The 20,711-nt window shown below is 41.2% G+C and overlaps 1 protein-coding gene across 1 annotated transcript in view; it reads left to right on the top strand.

Moving 5' to 3' along the window:
- The first annotated feature begins 677 nt into the window (after nt 1–677).
- CUNH4orf50 (chromosome unknown C4orf50 homolog) overlaps nt 678–20,711 on the top strand; it is an 85,594-nt gene continuing 65,560 nt past the window's right edge. The window contains exons 1-5 of the mRNA XM_026648172.1: nt 678–961; nt 2,762–2,900; nt 9,461–10,165; nt 15,232–15,361; nt 16,433–16,572. Coding sequence (XP_026503957.1) covers nt 678–961; nt 2,762–2,900; nt 9,461–10,165; nt 15,232–15,361; nt 16,433–16,572 — 1,398 coding nt within the window. The remainder of the gene's footprint in view (nt 962–2,761; nt 2,901–9,460; nt 10,166–15,231; nt 15,362–16,432; nt 16,573–20,711) is intronic.

Genomic DNA, 20,711 nt, shown 5'->3' with positions numbered 1-20,711 from the left:
AGAGGAGACTTTTTAAAGTTACGAGATGTCTGTATATCAGAAGACTTTAGCCAGTATTTCTCTGGTTGTGTGTGAGTCACTTTATCTCTGTTGTAACATTTTGTGTTCAGAAAATACTTTGGAACATAACTCTATAAAAGACCGAAGCAGAAATACGTTTTCACCCTGCCCACTTTTAACTATCAATTAAAGACTCTGAATGTTTCTCATAAATATTCATAATTTGCCTTTTGAACCAGTAAATGCCTCTTCTGCTTACTCTCTGTTTTTCTGCATTCAGACAATCCAAAGAATGACACAGTTGTGCTAGGAGCAGAAGAACTATTGTAAACCCATAAAAGTACTTCATATTGTTATCTTCCTCTGTGTTTACCAGGAAATTACGTCCACTTCAGTCCCAGGTGTGATGCATAACTCCTCCATGAATTTGACTCATAATGTCTTGTATGGAGTTCTCTTTTGCGGTAAACTGAGACTCCCTTCATACATTTTGAATGACTTTTGGGCTAATGAAATGTATGTGTTTCTCTCATGAATAATAAACGTGTTCAGTATTGATAAAAGGCATTCATCTGAGCACCACAGACGCTAAGGCGGGCACTTAAACATCTTCTGAAAAAAGAAAACATTCAGATTGCATTACAAGTGGTGAAACTTAAACAATATATTTTTTAATCATGGAGCCTTCATCTGAAAGAGGACAAGAATTTTGTTATTGTGTTAGAGCACCCAGTAATGAAGGATTTGATGTTCTGAATCTTAATGTTAAAATTGATACTTCCTGGATTTTCCAGGATTTAGAAGATGTAGAGCATGGAAGTGCAAGGGAGTCTGAAGGGGCAGTAAACACTGCTGAAGTGGAGACCTTGAATCTCAGAATAAAACAGCTGGAAAAGTCAGAGCAAAAACTGAAAGACATTTTAGAGGACTACACAAAGTCTAATTCTGCACAAGGAAACAGGTAAATGCATTTTTTGTATTTTAGATTTTAAAGTATGTAAAATATGTGCTTTTTCTATTGGATGTCATAATATAGCTTAACAGTTCTAGAATGAATGAAAACATGGATTCCAGACTGACTGAATTATCAGATTATAATTCTAATGATCAAAGTCTATCATTTTATTACATAATTCACACATTTAAGACCACTGGACTTATTTGAATATACTGGTAACATAGTTTATATTTCTTCCACTTTTTAAAGTGAAAAGTTTATTTTGGAATCAAATAATGGTTGATGTCAATTATGTGTCCATTTGTAATTTTGCTTTGTATTGTCAAACAAAATCAGTAACAGTATTGCTCAAACTAATGACTCCATTAAGCATCAGTTGCCCTGGGTGAATGGTTCTTGATGCATGGCAATAGTGCTATTCAAAGCAAAGCTAGATGAGATAGAAGATATACGGGTAGGTTCAAAAGGACATTCGAAGATAATTGCCTGCATCGGTATATTTTATTTGTTTATTACCAAAGGTCTCAGCCTGTACAGCGTGCGCACAAATAGACAGTCTGTGGCCTGAAGATCTTGCAGGATGCACAGAGAAATCTAGAGGAGGGCAGGACTTTGTAAGGTTGTTTGTTTGAGAAGTGAGTGTATAATTATTTTAAACATATGCTTTGTGGAAGAAGTGGGGTTTCCAAGAGAGACTTGCATAACAAGAGGCTGGTGACTTGGCATATTAGATTAGAAAGGGCCCTTCACACATAGAAGACTATATGGTAAAATGTATGGAGATGGGATTGAGAAGAGGAGAGGAATGGGGCATCATTGTGGGAGGACATAACAATGAGACAAGGCCTAGGGTAGGATACAGGCGGTGGAAGATGAGGTGGGTATCAGTGAGGCTGGCGAAAAGGAGGTTGTGCTATTTGAGACAGGAGATGATCAGAGACTAGAAAAGCATTTTTGACCATAAGCCAGGGGAAGATTTGGGTTTTAGAAGTGTTTAGAATGTGGACAAGATTTGGATATGTCCTGTTTGAGAGGGAGGAGTCTAAGCTGGCTCTCATGTTGTGAGCCTAGGCTACAGAGAGGTTACTAACAAGGAAAGGAACATATTTTGTGCTAAATCTCAGTTTTATTGCCAAAAGCCAAAGCAGATGGGTATAAGTCATAGCAAGCTTTAATGTCCAGTATGAAAGATACCTTACAAGAGATGTTACAGGGCAGTATGTCTTGCATTAAGCCAGCATAACTCATGGTGGGGTACTTCCTACTGGTTCTCTAAACAGGAGGAATATATGATGTTACTGTTGCTGATGGTAACATTTACATTCACCAGTCATGGGTCTAGCAGAATCCTGGTGTCAGATAACCATGTCTCTTTTGGCTACAAAGTATGCCCAGTTATGGTAGGTGTCCATTTTGTATGCCACAACGGGCTGCCATAAACCACTAATGAAATGCTTCTGTTTGCTTATGGATTTCAAACCGCAAGTATCCTTTCCTCCTTGTGCATCTCTGTATCCCAGAGAAAGATTGTAATGTAGATATTTACAATTAAGTAGAGCCCATAAAGGCCTTTGAGATTTTCCAGTGAAATGTGCTACATGCATGCAAACACTATTTATAATTAATTGTTAATTAGTTATCAATGATCAGTTATTAACTATGAATGATCAGTGGTGGTGTGTTAATTATTATTATTGTTGCGAGAGAAAAGACTGTAAATAGAGAATTGATGATAGATTATTTCTCTTGAAACAATATTGTGATGTACTGATTCAGAAGCAATCCTATTTTTCAATGATGTAGAGCAAAGGAGCTGGAACTGTCACAGAAGAAACTTTTTGAAACAGTTGACCAACTCAATGCAAAGCTACAGCAGGTAGAAAATGCAAACCTACGTGTTAAAGGGAAGCTCCGAAACCTTCAGGTGGAACTGACAGATTTGGTAAGTTGGATATTGTTTAAATGAAATGCTTTTGCTTATCTCCATGTGGATGACTCGCAAATCAATCTTTCTACCACTAAACTGTCTCCTTCCACTGGTTCTTGCATCTCAGCCTGTCTGGCTGACATGTCTTCGATGACTTGTCATCTTAAACTGGATCAGCGCTCCTTCCACTTCCCCACTTTTCTGTCATTGCTGACAACACCACCATCCTCCCATCACTTATGTCTACAATCTCTGGGGTACCTTTGATTCCTCCTTCTCCGTTGTCCCAGATGTCCAGGCCAACATCTTCATTCTCCACAGATCAGTCCTGGTCTTTCCAGCCCCGTAGCTAAATCTCATTATATCAGCTCATTATATCCAGGACTGCAGCTAGAGTTGGGTGAGTAATAGATTGAGTCATTTTTTCTCTCTTTGGCCCAAAGAATATTTAAGTAGTTATACAAAGCGAACAGCTTCAGCAGGAGAGATTGAGAAAGCCCATCCCAGAAGAGCCTTGTGGTTAGGGTGCTCACTAGGAAGGGGGAAAATCTGAGTTCAAGTCCATGCTCTAGATCGGGGGGAGAGATTCAAACCTGGGTCTCCTACATCCCAGGCAAGTAACCTAACCACTGGTCTGAAGGTTATAAAGAGACATGGATGGATGTCTCAACTACTGAAACAGCCTCTTTTTCAGCCTGCCAATCATATGCATTGTCCTCCCTCAGTCCGAACGAAATGCAGCTGCTATACTCGTCATCCTTGCCCATTGATTTGACCATGGAACTCCCCGCTCTGTACCACTCCACTGGCTGCCCTATTGCTTCCAATTTAAGATTCCTGTCTCCACCTTCAAAGTTCTTCTTAACTCTGCCCCACCCTACTTATCATTTGCCAGTACTCTCCCAGCCTTGTCTGACTTTTATTCAGCATCTCACATAGTCACCTCCCTGCCTACTTCCATGTGGCTTTCTACGCATGGTTTGACCTCCCTAAGCTCATCTGCAAAGCCTTTGCCCTGTCCACATGTAAGTCCCTCTTCTTCCTTAGAGTGAAACAAATGGTCTTATTTATAATTTGCCTATTGTTGTTTTCATTTCCTTCCCCTTCTAATGTCTGTCTACTTGTCTGTCCTTAGACTGTCAGTTCTGTGGAACATGGACCATACCTGAGTGTTTGAAAAATGCCTAGCACATAGCAGGTGCTATTGCAAATAAATACAGAAATATCTATAGGGATTTTTTTTTTAAAAATGCTTATCAGTAAACTTATTTTTTTCTCTTTATATAAACAACCTGCTTTGGCTCATAGCTCATCTAATGAGTCCCTTGAATAGAGAAGCAATGAAAATTCTCTAAGGGCTGGTCTACACTGCCGCGCTAGTTCGGCGGCTGGGGATCGAAGTTCCGAGTTCGATTTATCGCGTCTGGTCTGGACGCGATAAATCGAACCAGGAAGTGATCCCCGTCGACTGCGGTACTCCAGCTCAACGAGAGAAGTACCGCGGAGTCGACGGGGAGCCTGCCTGCCGCGTGTGGACCGCGTCTGAACCGCGGTAAGTTCGAACTAAGGTATGTCGACTTCAGCTACGTTATTCACGTAGCTGAATTTGCGTACCTTACTTCGACTTGGGGGGTAAGTGTAGACCAAGCCTAAGAAAACAGCACATATCCATCTAAGCTAAGCCTACTTGATGTAGTGTGGTTCACAGTATTGCAGCTTTTACTGATTTATTTTCCATGGGTATATTTCCTTTTCATCAGCAGTTACAACTGCAGCATTTTCGTTTGAAGCTCATTAATGTAGTGAAAGGCAGTGTAGCATAGTATACCTGTAGTCGTTGGCAGCTATCTCTCGATACAAGGATGATGTCTGCCAGGCGGAAAAAAGTCATTGATGAGACTTAAGATGGCTGAGGAGTCCAATTCCTGCTCTATGGGTTTTCCCACATCTATGGGGGGAGGGATAGCTCAGTGGTTTGAGCGTTGGCCTGCTAACCCCAGGGTTGTGAGTTCAATCCTTGAGGGGGCCATTTGGGGATTTAGTTGGGGATTGATCCTGCTTTGAGCAGGGGGTTGGACTAGATGATCTCCTGAGGTCCCTTCCAACCCTAATAATCTATGATTCTATGACAGGTGGTTGCTTGGTGAGAGCACAACCTCTGGTCGGGATGCTGTACACTTTCCTTCCTCCTCTACCATTTCTCAGCCTCTTGAGTAAGGCAATTCTCTTCAAACTGGGCTAAGGCTTGATGTATGATGCGACACCATTGCAGTCTATTGCCGGCCAGCTCTTCCCAATTCGTGGGATCAATGCCACCCTTCTTAAGATATACTTTCAGGGTGTCCTTGTTGTGTTTCCTCTGTCCCCCATGAGTTCTCTTACTATGACTAAGTTGAGAAAAGCGGACTTGCTTCAGAAGATGAGTACCAGCCTGCACACAATGGCCAGCCCAGAAAAATTGATGTTTCATAATCTTCACCTCAACACTGGTTATGTTAGCTGCAGAGAGAACACTGGCATTGGTGCGACGATCTTCCCATCTGTTAAGGAGAATCATCCTAAGGAAGCGCTGGTGGTACCACTCCAGACACTTAAAATGGCTTCAATATGTCACCCATGTCTCACACCCATAAAGAAGAGTGAGGATGACTATTGCATTGTAGACCAGGATCTTAGTTTCCATTCACAGATCTCTGTCAATAAAGACATGATGAAGCAACTTTCTGAAGGATGCGCTGGCACAACGGATCCTATGTTTGATTTTTATTTCGAGATTGGCTGTCTGGGAGAGACGGCTACCAAGGTAAGGGAAACGCTCAACATTTTCCAGGAGTTCACCACTGATGACAATTTGTGGGAGAATGGGGAGCAACTTGTGCTGGGGCAGGCTGGGTGGAGCATCTTAGTCTTCCCAATATTGAGGGAAAGCCCCAGGCTACGATAGCCCCCTGAGAAAAGATTTAGAGTGAATTGCAAGTCAGATACATGGGTGGATTGTTGCATGACAGATCCAAGAGAAATGTAGAGAACAACACCAGCCATTGTTTATGGCATTTATTGACCTTACTAAGGCCTTTGATTCCATCAATCGTGAGGTGATATGGAAGGTGCTGTCTAGGTTCAGTTGTCCATTGAAGTTCATTTGCATTCTCAGGCTGCTCTATGATGGGATGACCTCCACCGTCCTTCGTAATGGGTTGGAGACAGACCCGTTCACCATCTGTGCTGGTGTTAAGCAGGACTGTGTTATTGACCCAACCTTTTTTCCATCTATCTTGCCATGATCTTGATTCTTATTGGTGATCGCCTTTCTTCTGGAATTGGGATTGAGTATTGCATGGATGGCCAGCTCTTCAACCTGTGGCATCTTCATTCTAAAACTAAGGTCACCAGGACTGTTATTACTGACCTTCAGTATGCTGATGAGTGTGCTATCCTTGCGCACACTGAAGCACACTTGTAGTACTGCTGTACAGTCTCAGTATTGCTTCACATCACTTCTCAACTCCTTTTTCCATTTACCCAGGATTAGAGGTGCCCATGATTCTTTGACACTTCTTCTGGTCCCTGGAACAGGTTCATAGGAATTGGAGTTCCAGTCCTTTTCTCTTCAAATGTCTCTTGACAGAGTCTTTCCATCGCATCCTTAGTTCTCCTCATCCTTTCTTGCTGTCCTCTTCCTCCCTGCTTTCTTTGCTGATCGTTCTTCTCCCATTCTTATCACATGTCCAGCCCACCTCAAATGTGTGCTCTCCAGCCTATCATTGAGGGTCCCAAGTTCATCTTCCCCATAATTTCTTCCATATGCACTCTGTCTACCTTCCCCTCACCTGCCATTCTTCTCAGTATATTTTCTATTACCTGTATCTTCTTTTCTTCCATCTCTTTAAGACCTTCCATAGAGCAGGGAGGGACAAACACTCACAACATACACTTTTCCTTTCAGTTTATTACTTAATTGCCAGTCCCATAATACTCCTGCCACCTTTTTTACTTCCACCCATTCACATTCGATTCTTCTTTTCAATTCTCCAGCTCTCCATCTGATGCTACTAAGTGTACTTCCCAAGTACACAAATTATTTTTTCTGATTCAGCTTTTCTCCTGATACTTCAATCAACAGCTCTTCGTCCACCTTCCATGCTTACATTACTTCAGTTTTCTTAGGCCAGTTTGTCACCATTACTTGCAAGATGGTGAATCAGTTACCCCAGACCAGGCAGCATGTTTTAAATGACCCACGCCACGTGAATTGAGAGCTATTTCATATTCTGAGGGCAAAAGCTGTACTATCCTAATTGCTCCTTTGCTTAGATAGCCACTGGCATTTTTATAGGGTTTATTGCTTATACTGGTGAATGCTTGGTCTCCAAAGCCGTATTTGCCACTCAGTGAGTGCTCCTATTCTCTACCAAGCGGTGGTTACAGTTGGGGTTTTCCCTTCATGGGAGCTAAGACCACAGTAGCATTATTCAAACTCCTCCAGTGCTTTTAGGGTGTAATGTCTTGGTATAACAGATAGTATTAAATTCAGTAATTTCTAAATCAACCAGTTTGAAACTAAAATATATTTTTCAGAATTTGTCTAAACAGTTCCTATTCTCCCATCTGAAAGTAATTTCGTTTAAACCTAATAGTCTGATCCTGCCTGACGCTGCGTGACTTTCATGCTTAGTGTTAATCTCATTACTGTACTTCTGTTTCATCAGTAAGCCCCCTAAAAATCAATAGATTGGAGTGTAAAAACACTGAGCTGAAACCGTACTTAATGGGATATTGCAAATGCCTCAGTCAGGCCTTCTCTGTGCTTCAGTATCTGCTGAAAAATTCCCAAGTTTGAATTATGTTATTTGATGGCCTTTAGTTGGTTCAGGACTAGTTAATAAAATAAGAAATGTTTGTTTTTCTTTCATCTGACACATTTGGACTTTATATCATGACCCACACATTCATGTAAAGTGTAATGTGATTCATCTGACAATGAAAATTATCCATATTCATTTACATGTGGAACACTCTCTGTGAGCTGACTAACAAGGCCCACTACCCTTTCCTTATTCACATGTCTTCCACATTTCCAGGGGCCCTATAATAACTGAGCTAATTAATTATGGCTAAATTAGAGGGCAAATGGGTTAACTGACTCTTATGATTATACAAATTCTGAGTTATATATTTCATTGCGCCTCTTCCCTCCACATGTCATATGTCACTTGTTATGTTAGATTGTAAGCTTTTTCGGACTAAAACTGTTTTTTCATATGTGTTTGAAGAGCACCTTGTACAGGGGTCTCAAACTCAATTTACCTTAGAGCCAGTGCAGTCCTCAAATATTCCCAGCGGGCCAATAATGTCACTCATGCCGCCCAGAACCCACCCCCCCACAACTCTGCCGCCCACCTGCTTAAGGCTTTGGGAGGGAGTTTGAATGGGGGAGGAGGTCTGGGGTGGGGGATTGGGATACAGGGTGCAGGCACTGGGATGGAGTTTCGGTGCAGAAGGGGCGAGAGGTTGGGCTCTAGGAGGGGGTTTGGGTAGGGGAGGAGGTCTGAGGTGCAGGCTCTGGGATGGAGTTTGGGTGCTGGGTGCAGGTTCTGGGCTGGGGCAGATGGTGGGGGTGCAGGAGGAGGGGGTGGGGGTGCAGGCTCCTGGAGGGAGTTTGGGGCTGAGAGGTGTGTGGTGAGGGGGTGCAAGCTCTGGGAGAGAGTTTGGGGGTGGGAGGGGGTATGTGGGGAGGGGGGGTGCGGCGCTTACCTGGGACTCCAAGGCGCGGGGCAGGCTGGGGGGCCTCCGCACGCTGCTGCCCCCATGCACTGCCCCCACAGCTTCTCATTGGCCGCAGGGACACTTGGGGTGGGGGCAGCGCATGGAGGCACAGCCCTGCCCAGCCCCGGGGCCACAGGGAGGGGCCGGCAGCCACGTGAAGCGAGCGCACAGGAAGCCGCTCTGCTTCTCTGTGCTGCCGGTGGTGGATGGGGCCCCAGGCCATTTTAAATCGCCCGGGGTCGGCAGGCAGGATCAAGGGAGAGACCCGGTCCCAAAATTGCTGGAGCCCAGCGGGCCACATTGTGGAGGTTCTCGGGCTGCAGGTGGCCCATGGACCGGGACTTTGAGACCCTGACCTAGTACAATGGGACTAAAAACCTAATTGTGACCTCTGGACACTACTACAGTATAAATATTAAACAATAATATGTTGTATAGTTAGGAACTGATTATATGCATTTTAGTCCATAAAAGGATTTTGATTTGATGAGTATCCTACATTATGCAAAATGAACTAAAATATTAAATATCAAAGCAAACATGGTTTTTAATTGCGATGTTTTGGTGGTGGCTGAAGCGACAAGGTAATGGGCCAAATTCTGCTCTGACCTCCACATCATATAGTCCTATTGATTTCTGAAAAGTTTTTGTTCCTATTATTCCTGGGCTTTGGCCATATGATGGTTCAGAAGAGATGGGCAAAATTATTGCTCAATTAAGAAAAGGAAAAAATATTGTGAAAATAGATTCTGAATCATAGATGTGCCTAGTGTTGTTTTCATTCCCATACTAATCCCTGAAACTTGCAGGTTCAAAAACAAGAAAAGGCAGAAAGAAAACAAAAAGAAAAGCTATGGCGGCTTCAGGACCAGTTGAAGACAAAAGAGGATGAAGTAAAGAGTCAGTCAGCATATTTCGAGCACTACAAACAAAAGCAGAAGCAGAAGACAGCAGTGTTGAGAGAACGGGAGTTGTCCCTTCAGGGTCATGTGTCCAGGCTGGAAAAGGAAGTCCTAGATCTCAATGCCACTACAGCTTTTCTGTTCTCTGAGCTAGGAGAGGGAACTGTACAATATCTCCGATGCAAACTGGAAGCAGTATTCAATGGAATTCAGGGGTCTTTGCACTTTGATGTGAATATAGCTAAAATAAAAACTCTCATTGAAGATGTGGATCATTACATGAAAAGCCACCTACAGACACTGCAGCAAAATCTGAAGAGGTTACAGGAAAAAGAAGAAGGTAATAATAGAGAACAAGCAAACCTACTAACTAAACTTCAGCACTCCCAGGACAACGAAGACTTCCTGACAAGGAAATTAGAGGAATCTTGCTGTCGTGTTTATGATCTGAAATTGTCTGAGATCAGCCTTCAGGAACGAGTGGAAGAACTTATGGAAGAAAACAGCACTTTAAAGGACAAACTGGGAGCAAAGTTACCAGAAGAAGGAGAAAAGGAGCTATTGCCTGCAGGAATGGAAAATGGAGAAAATAAAGCAGTAAGTGGTAACTGGGTAAGTGAATGTAATACAGAATGTGATTAATTTTACTTTTATATTCGATAGGGAGGGGTGTGAAATAGAGCCCCACATGTTTAAGAATTACCTCACTGCATGTGTCTCTTGACAGTTCTGGGCTGGCGGGATGACTGGTTATCATTTCTACTTGAGTGGGAAGCAGCACTCTTCTGCTCACTGCTGCAACATTGGGCCCTAAAGTAATATTTTACATCATTTGTTGACTTCTGCTATTACAAAGGAGAGTAAAAGGCAGAGAAACTTGAAAGCCAATATGTCACTTCCTTGGTACATTGTTAGAGGGGCAGGGAGGCACTCAGACACGGACAATGAAGTGTGCCATGGAGGGATGGTTTATTTAAAATAGGTAGAGAAAGGAGGTCTGTATGGCTGAGACTGGGAGAATGCATGTTTCACAGTTCAGGGCAACTGCACCTGTTCTCCCCCTCTGTGGTACAGCGAGGGCACCACTCTCAGGCCTCCCTGGCAGTCACATCTCATAAATGGAGATTCACGTCTCTCTCTCCCTTCTGAATGGAGTATCTCCAGGCTGAACAGTTCCCTACCCTCACAGGCTTCTAAGCAAGCTTCTTTTGCCTTCTTTTCAGAGAACAAGGGCAGGTCTTCACTACGGGGGGGGGTCGATTTAAGATACACAAATTCAGCTACGCGAATAGCGTAGCTGAATTCGACGTATCGGAGCCGACTTACCCCGCTGTGAGGACGGTGGCAAAATTGACCTCCGCGGCTCCCAGTCGACGGCGCTTACTCCCACCTCCACTGGTGGAGCAAGAGCGTCGATTCGGGGATCGATTGTCGCGTCCCGACGAGACGCGATAATTCGATCCCCGAGAGATCGATTTCTACCCACCGATTCAGGCGGGTAGTGTAGACCTAGCCCAATACCAGAATGATTGCCCACAGTTATAAGTTACCATCCAGAACTTCCTGTGCAAGCCTATTTTATTCTTAAGGTAAAAGCACTACAGAGAAACCATACTGAAAATAATAAAAGGACTTACTTACCAGACGTCACACTAACACTAATACGGAAGGAACAATCCTTCAAAACCCAACCCAAGGGTTTTCTTTGTAGTTTCAAGTTAATCTCAGCTTCAGGTCAGAACAGCACACTCATTACATATTTAGTCCGCCCTTCCTACAATTTTGGGGTCTCCGATTTGGAGTTTCCAGGATCAGCTAATTAACAGATAATTGGTTTCTCTCTCACAGAGGTAGCTTCAAAAGGATGCATTTGAAGTGTGTTATTTGCCCTCCCCTGACCCTCAGATATTTTCTAGGAAATTCACTATACACACATTGTTCCCAGTAGTCCTTTGAGGTTCCTCCTGTCTCCCAGAGATTGCATTAATTCTATCTTTCAGCTAAGGAAGTTCCATGCAAGTCCATGATAGTACATAAACATTTGCATTTTTAATACAACAAACTTAATTTAATAAGGTAGGATATTGTCAGTCTGTCACAGCATGTTTGAAAATTGAGTAGGTAAAAATATCTGTAAAGCTGTTAAGGTATGAGCTTTGGTTTTCTGTTCGTGTTGGTCATAAAAGTTAAAGCTGCCTAAGAAACAGGAAGCCCATCTCTTTCTCCAGCTTTTTAAAATATGATGCAGGGTGTATAAAAGGAGAACTTGATGGACAATTTTGTTGCCTTATCTCTGGGCTAACAACAAGGGTGCCTTCATGGCTTTATTAGTAAGAAATAATAATGCTCAATTTTTTTCTTCCTTTGAAGTACCACCTTTGTAGTGTGTGCCTGGAAAGAGGTTAACTTGCCCTTGCACCTATTGCAGGATAATGAGATTTATCTTGTCCTATGGTTACTCTAGTCAGCTGATAAATTTCACACAAAAATTCCGACTTCTCAGTATTCAGTAGAACAGTGACTTGTTTGAGGCAATTGAATTTGTTGACCCTCTTCCTAACTCTCTGTCAAAGCTTTGTTCTACCTTTCAAAGGCTTCAGTGAGCCCAGTGTTCATTTAGGACCAGATCCTGCCATCCCTATTGAGGCAGAAACTCTAACAGAAGTCCAGTGTTTTCCAAATATTGAAGCCAATAGGAGTTTTGCCTGAGTAAGGAGTTGGAGGACAATAGCTTACCTTTGCATAACTATGGTGCTGTTAGGCTAATAAGAACAGTTAGGGACATAACTAAAGAAGAGAGTGAAGTCTATTTACTGTGGAGATGTGCCTCACATTGGAAAGGGGCAATGTGGGCTTGTTTCTTTGTATCAGTGCAAGTTATCACTTGCCAAGAAGTCTTGTGGAAACAGTGACATCCAATTACTAGAGGCTGACGTGGCATATTGTGTAAAATCTCATCTCACACTGAGTATCTAAAGAAGCAATGTGCCCTAACACTGTACTATATTTGGGTGTGATAGTGTTTGAACTTATAACACGGGAATTTAATTATCTTGCAGGTTAGCCCTGCACACCAATTATCTCTTGGGCAGCCTTCAGATACTCCAGGCTTTTTAACATTTGAAGTTTTTAAAAGATATGGCTTTGTTTTGAAAGTGCACTTTGTTTTACATTGTTAGCTGGGCTTCATTGAAACATATTTATATTACATACACACCTAAAGGCTCCAACTGAGACTGGGACTCTATAGTGCTATAGTACTCACATTAAGGAGCAATTTTTGGCCTGGAGAATTTACTCTCTAAATAGATAAGGCAGATAAAGGTCCAGATAAAGGAAGTATTTATTCTCTCTATTTTACAGAAGGGAAACCAAGAGGATAGGTGACTTGCCCAAGGTCACACACATGAATCAAACCCAAATCTTCGGAGTCCCACTCCAGTGCCTTAACCTCAAGACGATTTTCCCTCGCATATTAATAACTCCTTTTTGACAGGTTTTTGATTGGGACTAATAGGGGAGGGATAGCTCAGTGGTTTGAGCATTGGCCTGCTAAACCCAGGGTTGTGAGTTCAATCCTTGAGGTGGCCACTTAGGGATCTGGGGCAAAAATCAGTACTTGGTCCTGCTAGTGAAGGCACGGGGCTGGACTCAATAATCTTTCAGGGTCCCTTCCAGTTCTATGAGATAGGTATATCTCCATATATTATAATACATAGCCTTGTTTTGTAGGAAGATGTCAAGACCCAAGGAACAGAACTATTGGTATCCTTCAGTGTGCAAAGTGTCCCTAAATACATTGATTGATTAATTTACACAGCATATTTCTTTCTGTTTGATAGACGGTTGAATCCCTTAAATGTCATGTCAAACAGCAACAACAGCACCACATGTAATTTTCTGGATTGGTGGTTATATTTTTTCTCTTTTGTAAAACATTAATGAGAATTATTCTAGCATGAAACGTTACTTTAGGATACTGAGGCACAGCTTTAAGCTGTGTATAGTAAAAGGAGGAGGGAGACCTCCAGTGGTATATTGTAGTACTGGTGAGGGTTTTTTCCCCCCTATATTTCAGTAGGGTTCACTGATCTTTTCATTGCACTGGTCTTGTAGTATCCAAGACGGAGCACTTGCAAAGTGTCCTGATTTACATGTTAATCTCATTAGTGTCCCATCATTACTGTAAAATGATGAACAGTGTGAAATATAAAAAGGAGGATTTTAAAGTTTGGTAACTTTTCAGCCAGTCCATGCGATTAATCATTATTTAATATTTGTTATTGAAGCAATGAATGGGAACATTTGACTGTTCTTCACTCAGAAAGGAAATGTGCCTACATACATATGTCATAGTAAGGCATAAAGGATGGTAAAGCTATCAGTAAAAGCATCAAGCAATAGGCATGTCTACAATCCTTGAAAGCTAGTATAATTGCTAAACTTCTTCATGCAATATTACTGAATTAGGCCCTGGTCCTGCAGTGAGCTCAACGTGAGTCCAGGTTCTAATCACGCAAAGCTCATTGAAAGGTCTGGATTCTTATGGAGCATGCTCAGAGATATGAGCAGGGCACTGAGCTCAGCTCGGCTGCGTTTTCCTCAGTGTGCACATGAACAAAAAAATTTTGGACAGGCAACTGACTGAAAACATCAGTTCCTTTGTTAATTAGGTATTCACAAGAAATAAAGATCAGAGGCCAGGTGAATGGATGGAATGAGGGAGAAGGATGTGGGAGGGGACAGCTGAATTGATTTGGTAGGCAATGTAATTCCATAATATATATTTTCATGTAACAATCTATGGTGTCACAGCATTTTCTATTATATCACTGCTGTGTAGCCATCTTATCTTTTGGATTATTTCTTTTTAAAGAATGGACAATATGACACTTCCCAGGGGTGTTTTGACATGAAAAGTCACCCTGAAATTTAGAAAAACAAGATTTAATTTTAAAAAAAGGTTGCCTGATGTATTTTTGTGAATTATCAAATAACTTCAAAATTCCTGCATTGTCGCACACATCTGTGAACACTTCTGTTCTGAAATGAATGGAAATTTGTGTGATTCAATACCTATCTCCTGTGCAAGTCATTTAAATGGATCTCCTCTGCTGTTGTACTCTGCCATGAGGTGGTGCATGATCAGAAAGGCACAATTCCTTCTATGCTCTCCTTCCTCCCTAGGGTTAGTAATTTGCTACTGGTTTACCACCTCAGCTGCACTAGTATGATTGCTGTCATCTCAGCTGACACCAGGGACATCCAAGTTAAATGCATAATTAAATAGCTTCTTATGCCTAGGAAAGGAAGAATGGTCTTTACAGGATGGCGAGTCACAGAACTGGGTTCTACTCCCAACTCTTTCAAACTAATGCTATGGGCAAGTCCCTTAGCTGCTATGTACCTTAGTTTCCCCATGCATAAAATCAGGCTAATACCAACCTCCAGTTTCTTTGCACATTTATAAAGCATGCCGAAAACATTAGATGGAAGGTGCTATAGAAAAGAAAATATTTATTGTTACAAAGTGTGATTGGTTGGGAAGCGGAAATTGGGATTGGGAAAAAAAATGTAAGGAACACAATAAAGAAAATGGTGCAGTAATTTGTGATATATTATTAAACTTCTAGTTTTATTATATTATTTTTTCCTTTCCTCCTTTTTCCCCCATTAAGAATGCTGACCTATTTTTCCAGGAGGAGCAGCTAAATCTGAAGAGGGAGGCAGTCTTGGATCCAGTCAGAAACAAAGCTAGTCAAACTCCATCTTTTCTACAACATACCAAACAGTCTCATACAACAGCAAGTAGGAATTCTGTTTTATTTCATATGCACTACTAGTTATGGAAGTGTTTCATTAAGGGGTGCATATGTATGTGTCTAAGGGGATGTTTGGATTTATCAGATGTATGTGGTCTGCTGCCATGCTATTGTGAACTCTAATCCCAACATATCTCATAAGCTCAAGAAAGTTGGGCTTTGGTAGTACTTGAATGTGAGACCTCTGAGGAAATGCCTAGGAGCTGCAAGAAGTTGTAGAGGTGATTCATTACGAGACACGTCTCCCTGTAAGTCACTACTGAACCGATGTTGCAGGGTAGCATTTGTGTGTGCTGTGCGACTGGAGGAGTTGTCTTTCAGATCAGATACAAAACCAACGTCCTGATCACTTGGATCTCAAAAGAGCTCAGCATTCACCTAGCTGTTCCCATTGGAGTCAATAGGAGTTTTTCAGTGGATTTCAATGGAAGCAAATGTAGGCCGTTTTTGAAAATCACATCTATAGCACTTAACCTCCTTTTGTAAAGCACTTTGCGATTTGTGGATGAAAAACCCTACATAAGAACTTATTACTATTACAGTAGAACCTCAGTTTTTACAAACATCAATCTTATAAATGCCGGTTATACAAACCATTTTTCTAGATGGAAAAAAAATCACATAATGAAAGTTATGTCGATAATAAACAAGTTGACATCCCTTCTCATTCTGATGCCTCCAGTGCATTGGAAATTACTTTGCACTCATTTGAAGGACAAAAAGAAAGTGTACCATACTGCAACATATGCATCGTACCTAATGTAATTTTGAGATGTCCAATTTTATGAAAGTTTCGATTTTATGTACGCCTCAATTCCCAACTAGTTTGTGAAAAAGGGGTTATATTGTAAATATTATTATTTATTAGTATATTTTATGATCAAATCACAGTGTTCATCTGCCCATCAAAATGTGTGTGATTAATCTCATATCATATTGGTTTTGCATGTATAGACCTTACAATATTTTTCATTCTCATGCTTCATGCCGGATTTTTTGTTACTTGGCGTACGTCATTCAGCAGCCTTACACCTGTTCAAATGCTCTATTGTAACAGAGATAGCATCAGAATGTGGCTATAGCTGGCTTAATAATGTGGAGGGGTTGCCAAAGGAACTTCCTGTACCATTTTTGGAGCACAGCTCCAGTGCCTTGGTGGAAATTGTTGAAGAACCTAGGCTAGCTGACGCTGAACAGGTGAGAAGAAAGTTGTTGCTATTTTTTGCTAACTTTGCAAGCACAGCATTATCTGTGAGTCACAAGATAAATAAGGAGCAGACAGAGTGAATTTAGGAATTAGTATACAAGTATGTCTTCCAGAACAAGCTGTCAAAATTTTGCTCTAAGGTGGAGACAGATCTACCCAGAAAAATACTATTTACATGTTGGTATTTTCCCCTTACAGACATTATTACTATGCATATATAACACACAGATTTTCTGTTTGTATAATAAAATAATGAATTCCAGCTCTTGGATCTCCACTGTGGATCCTGATGACATATTCTGGGTTCAGGGTAAAGTCTTGGCTCCATTGAAGTCAATGGGAGTTTTGCTATTGACTTCAATGGAGCAAGGATTTCACCTTCAATGGCAGTGATAACTCCACATAATGTTCAGGTGCAGAATAGGCAATAGAGAGCGATAGTGAATATGGAAGGGTAGGTTTTTATCCTAAGTACTTATGTTATGTCCTTGCTTAGAAAGAGAAAAGTTACTTTGATAAAACCTTGGGGATTTTAGTGTTGTACTTAGCATATTATGAAAATCAGTGGACAATTCACACAGCATTTGATAACAAATATTGCTCTTACAGTGCAGTAAGGCTGTCTGTTCTGTCCAGTGATTGGAGAGTGATCATCATTGCAGTGTTTCTAGTCAACAGGGAGTTATACTCATGAGTTCACTCATGCAGTCAGTTCCTACAGGCATAGTACTAATGTTACCTAGGACACGAGAGGGATATATATATATATATGAAAATATATGTATTTGCATTTTAATACCACAGTTTCTTGTTTTTATCACAATGTGTATAGGTGAGAACAATCCTAAAGATATGAAACTGGCTCCTGGAAAACAACTATTTACTGTGGGGTAGACAAAACATAGTCAGCAAACAGTCATTTTCCTTTGCACTAATTACACTTTAAAGTAGCCCTTATTATACAGATATATATTACATACAAAAAACTACATTAAAAAGTTAGGAAATGCCTTGTGTGTATGTGTTATGATACAGTCTTTAATTACATGATCACATATATTTTCCACAGAAACCCTGCCTTATTCAATGCACAGGATGAGAGTGCTCACTGAATGAGCATCTATTCAACATTTTGATTTCTCCTCATTGTTCAGTGTTTGGTCCCTTGCTGTATTACTGTACACTATTCAAACCCTGCACTGAAAACAGAATTATTAATTTCCTCATGGACTTTTCTATGATACTTATCATTATTTTATCTGAGTACTTCACAAACATTAATGTGTTAATCATCACAATATCCATAGTATTATCCCCATTTTACAGATGGGGAACTGAAGCACAGAAAAGATTAAGGCGAAAAGTAGCCTCTAATTTTGGGTACCCAATTTAAGACTCCTAGAGTCTGATTTTGCAGAGTACTTAGCATTATCTAGCACTTTATATGTTCAAAGCACAGCTCCCATTGACTTCACTTGCAGCTGTGAATTCAGCACTTCAGGCCCCAGAGGTGTAAGGATGCAGGAACTCTAATGTGGGTCTGCAGAGCCTGGTAGACTGATGGTCTCACAGTGCCACAGGGAAGACCATGCAGAGCCACACCCAGGAGAATAGGAGCCACTGGAAGTACTGCCCAAGGCAGCCAGAGTGACAGTACGCTGTGGCCCTGTGATTGGCCAACCACCCGTTTAAGCAAGGAGGGTGTCCTAGGAAGTTGTTTGTGCAATAACACAGACTTTGGGCCTCCTGGTTTTCCAGACCTCACCTCGTATCTTGATTGCTGGCCTCTGATCCCAGCCTGACTCCGATCTTGACTCTTGCATCCTGACTATAGCTTGGTACTACCTCTGATATACAGTCTCCAACCCCGGCCTGACTTTGACCCCAACTCTTGCTACTGTCCCTGATGTGTGAACTCCAGCCCAGCTATGACTGCTAGGTCAGACCACCTATGCCCTGGTCCCTTACACCGGGGTCTCCAATTGGGTGCTCAGAAAAAGAGGGCCAGATAATCAGTGATCACCTGTGAAAAATGTGCTTTAAGTGACTTGACTAGCATCATGTACAAACTCTGTGGCAGAGGCAGGAATAGAATCTAATTCTCTAGGAAACCATTCAACTGCCTTAATCCTGGGACCATCCTTTCTCTTCCTGCAATTACCCACCTCATTCATTGCACACTTTCTACTTCTGCAACAAATGAGGTGGAATTCCTACAGTTAATCAGCCCTCATTCATTCCCAGAACAGGTCTATCCTGTACCCTGAATGAGGCAGGGATCCTGTGGAAAAAATAATATATGATCATGTAATTAAATACTGTATCATAATGCAGACACACGAGGGGGCTGAATTAAGGTTGCATGGACAATCTAGGAAGACCTCATTTGGGATGCTCTGTACAAGTCTGGTCACCTATGTTCAAGAAAGATGAATTAAAACTGAAACAGTTGCAGAAAAGGATTCTCCTGTGGACTGAAATACATTGGTCAAATTTCAGTTGTTGGGTTTATTGTGTGGGTGATGGTGGTGGCCTATGATACACAGGAGGTCATATTAGGTGATCTAGTGGTCCCTTCTGGCCTTAAACTCTGACTCCTGACTTTTGAGTTGTCCTGAGCATGTGCAAACTAAGATTTTTTTTTTAAAGACTTATAATTTAGCCAAATGTGGGTAGTTTTTCACAAGGACAGTAAAAGATACATCCCTGACACAAAGGGCACCCAAGTGCACTTTCAAGTCCCTGCTCCAAAGCATGGGGGCATTAGAGCTTCTCAAAGAAAAGGTTTCCATGATTGTTTTTAGTGGAAAAGCAATGTATTTTTCCCTTGCCAAATTCTCAAAAATGGTGGAACTGTTTTGGTTGAAACTTTCAAGAATAATTCAGCCTCAGGCAGATATCCAGCATAGAAAATTTCAGTCTAAAAAAAAGTTTTGGAATGAAGCAACTGAAAACGGGGTCTTATAATGGGAAGTGTCAGCCTTCCCTATAATACTATCCCTATGGGTTTTATTCAAGGACTTCTTTAAAGAAAAACAATTTACAAATGTAATTACTATTATTTCCACCATTGTTAGAAGACTCTTGCTTTGATGGGTCAGTGACTATGCAGTACCTTTTTAGTGCAGGTTTCATGTGGATTTTGTGTTTGTGAGTTTTGTGCTTATGAAAAGTGTCACATTGACAGCTCTGGAGGCAGAAGAGAAAGGCTTTCTGAAGTCTACTCTCCACAGAACATGAACAGACATCTCCAGACTTGGCAGGAATCCCTTAGAGGTTCAACTCCTTGTCCAGTCAAGACTCTTTATCTTTACTGAGTCTGCAGACAAAGATATCAGTTTTTGCAAGTTGTGCTAACATATGTGATCCAGATGCTTGTGCTGAAATTCTGGCCCCTTTGAAGGCAATGGAAGTTTTGCTATTGACTTCAATGGAGTCAGGATTTCACCCGTGTTCAATAGTGACAACAAACTTATATCACATTGGCTACCCAACAGCTTCACAAGGATGTCAACTTTCATTCTTTACCAGCCTGGGCTAGATTAAACTAGCAGCAAAGAAGGGAAAAGCTCTATCTCATTACAATTCTCTAGGTTCTCCAGCTTCCCATATTAAGGAAGTTTACATGGCAAAGGATTTTTTTGCATTAAATAATATATGCGAAATATATAATAATATTACTGATGGTTCAATTACTTTATTGATAAGAAGTCTGATAACTGGGCTCAATTAATTAATTAGTTCATTAATTAAAGATGGATAAGCACAAAACAGAAAGGTTAATACATTACCAGTCTGGAACAGAGCCTTGCAGCAGGTATATCATTACTCTCTTCCAAATTATGAACTCAATTCTGTCCATATTTATATTGCCCTTGTTTATGACAGAAAATTTCACAGATTCCACAGACCTTTTTTTTTAATCTATGTTTTATATATAACATTCCAGATGTGAGTAGACCATAGAGACATTTATACTAACTCTACCTAGCACACAATTTCTATTTGGCAAATCTTAACAGCACATACATCTTGTTTCTAATACTTCTACACATACAAAGAACAGAGGTTATCACACTTTAACTACTAGTAGATTTCCACAAGAAAGCTTAGCATGAGTATAAGACAT

The sequence above is a fragment of the Terrapene carolina genome, unplaced genomic scaffold, assembly GCF_002925995.2.
Source record: "Terrapene carolina triunguis isolate 2854851 unplaced genomic scaffold, T_m_triunguis-2.0 Scaffold66, whole genome shotgun sequence".
In the NCBI taxonomy this organism is placed as follows: Eukaryota; Metazoa; Chordata; order Testudines; family Emydidae; genus Terrapene; species Terrapene triunguis.
The sequence above is the reverse complement of the archived record's forward strand: the minus strand, read 5'-3'. Positions and strand labels throughout refer to the sequence as shown.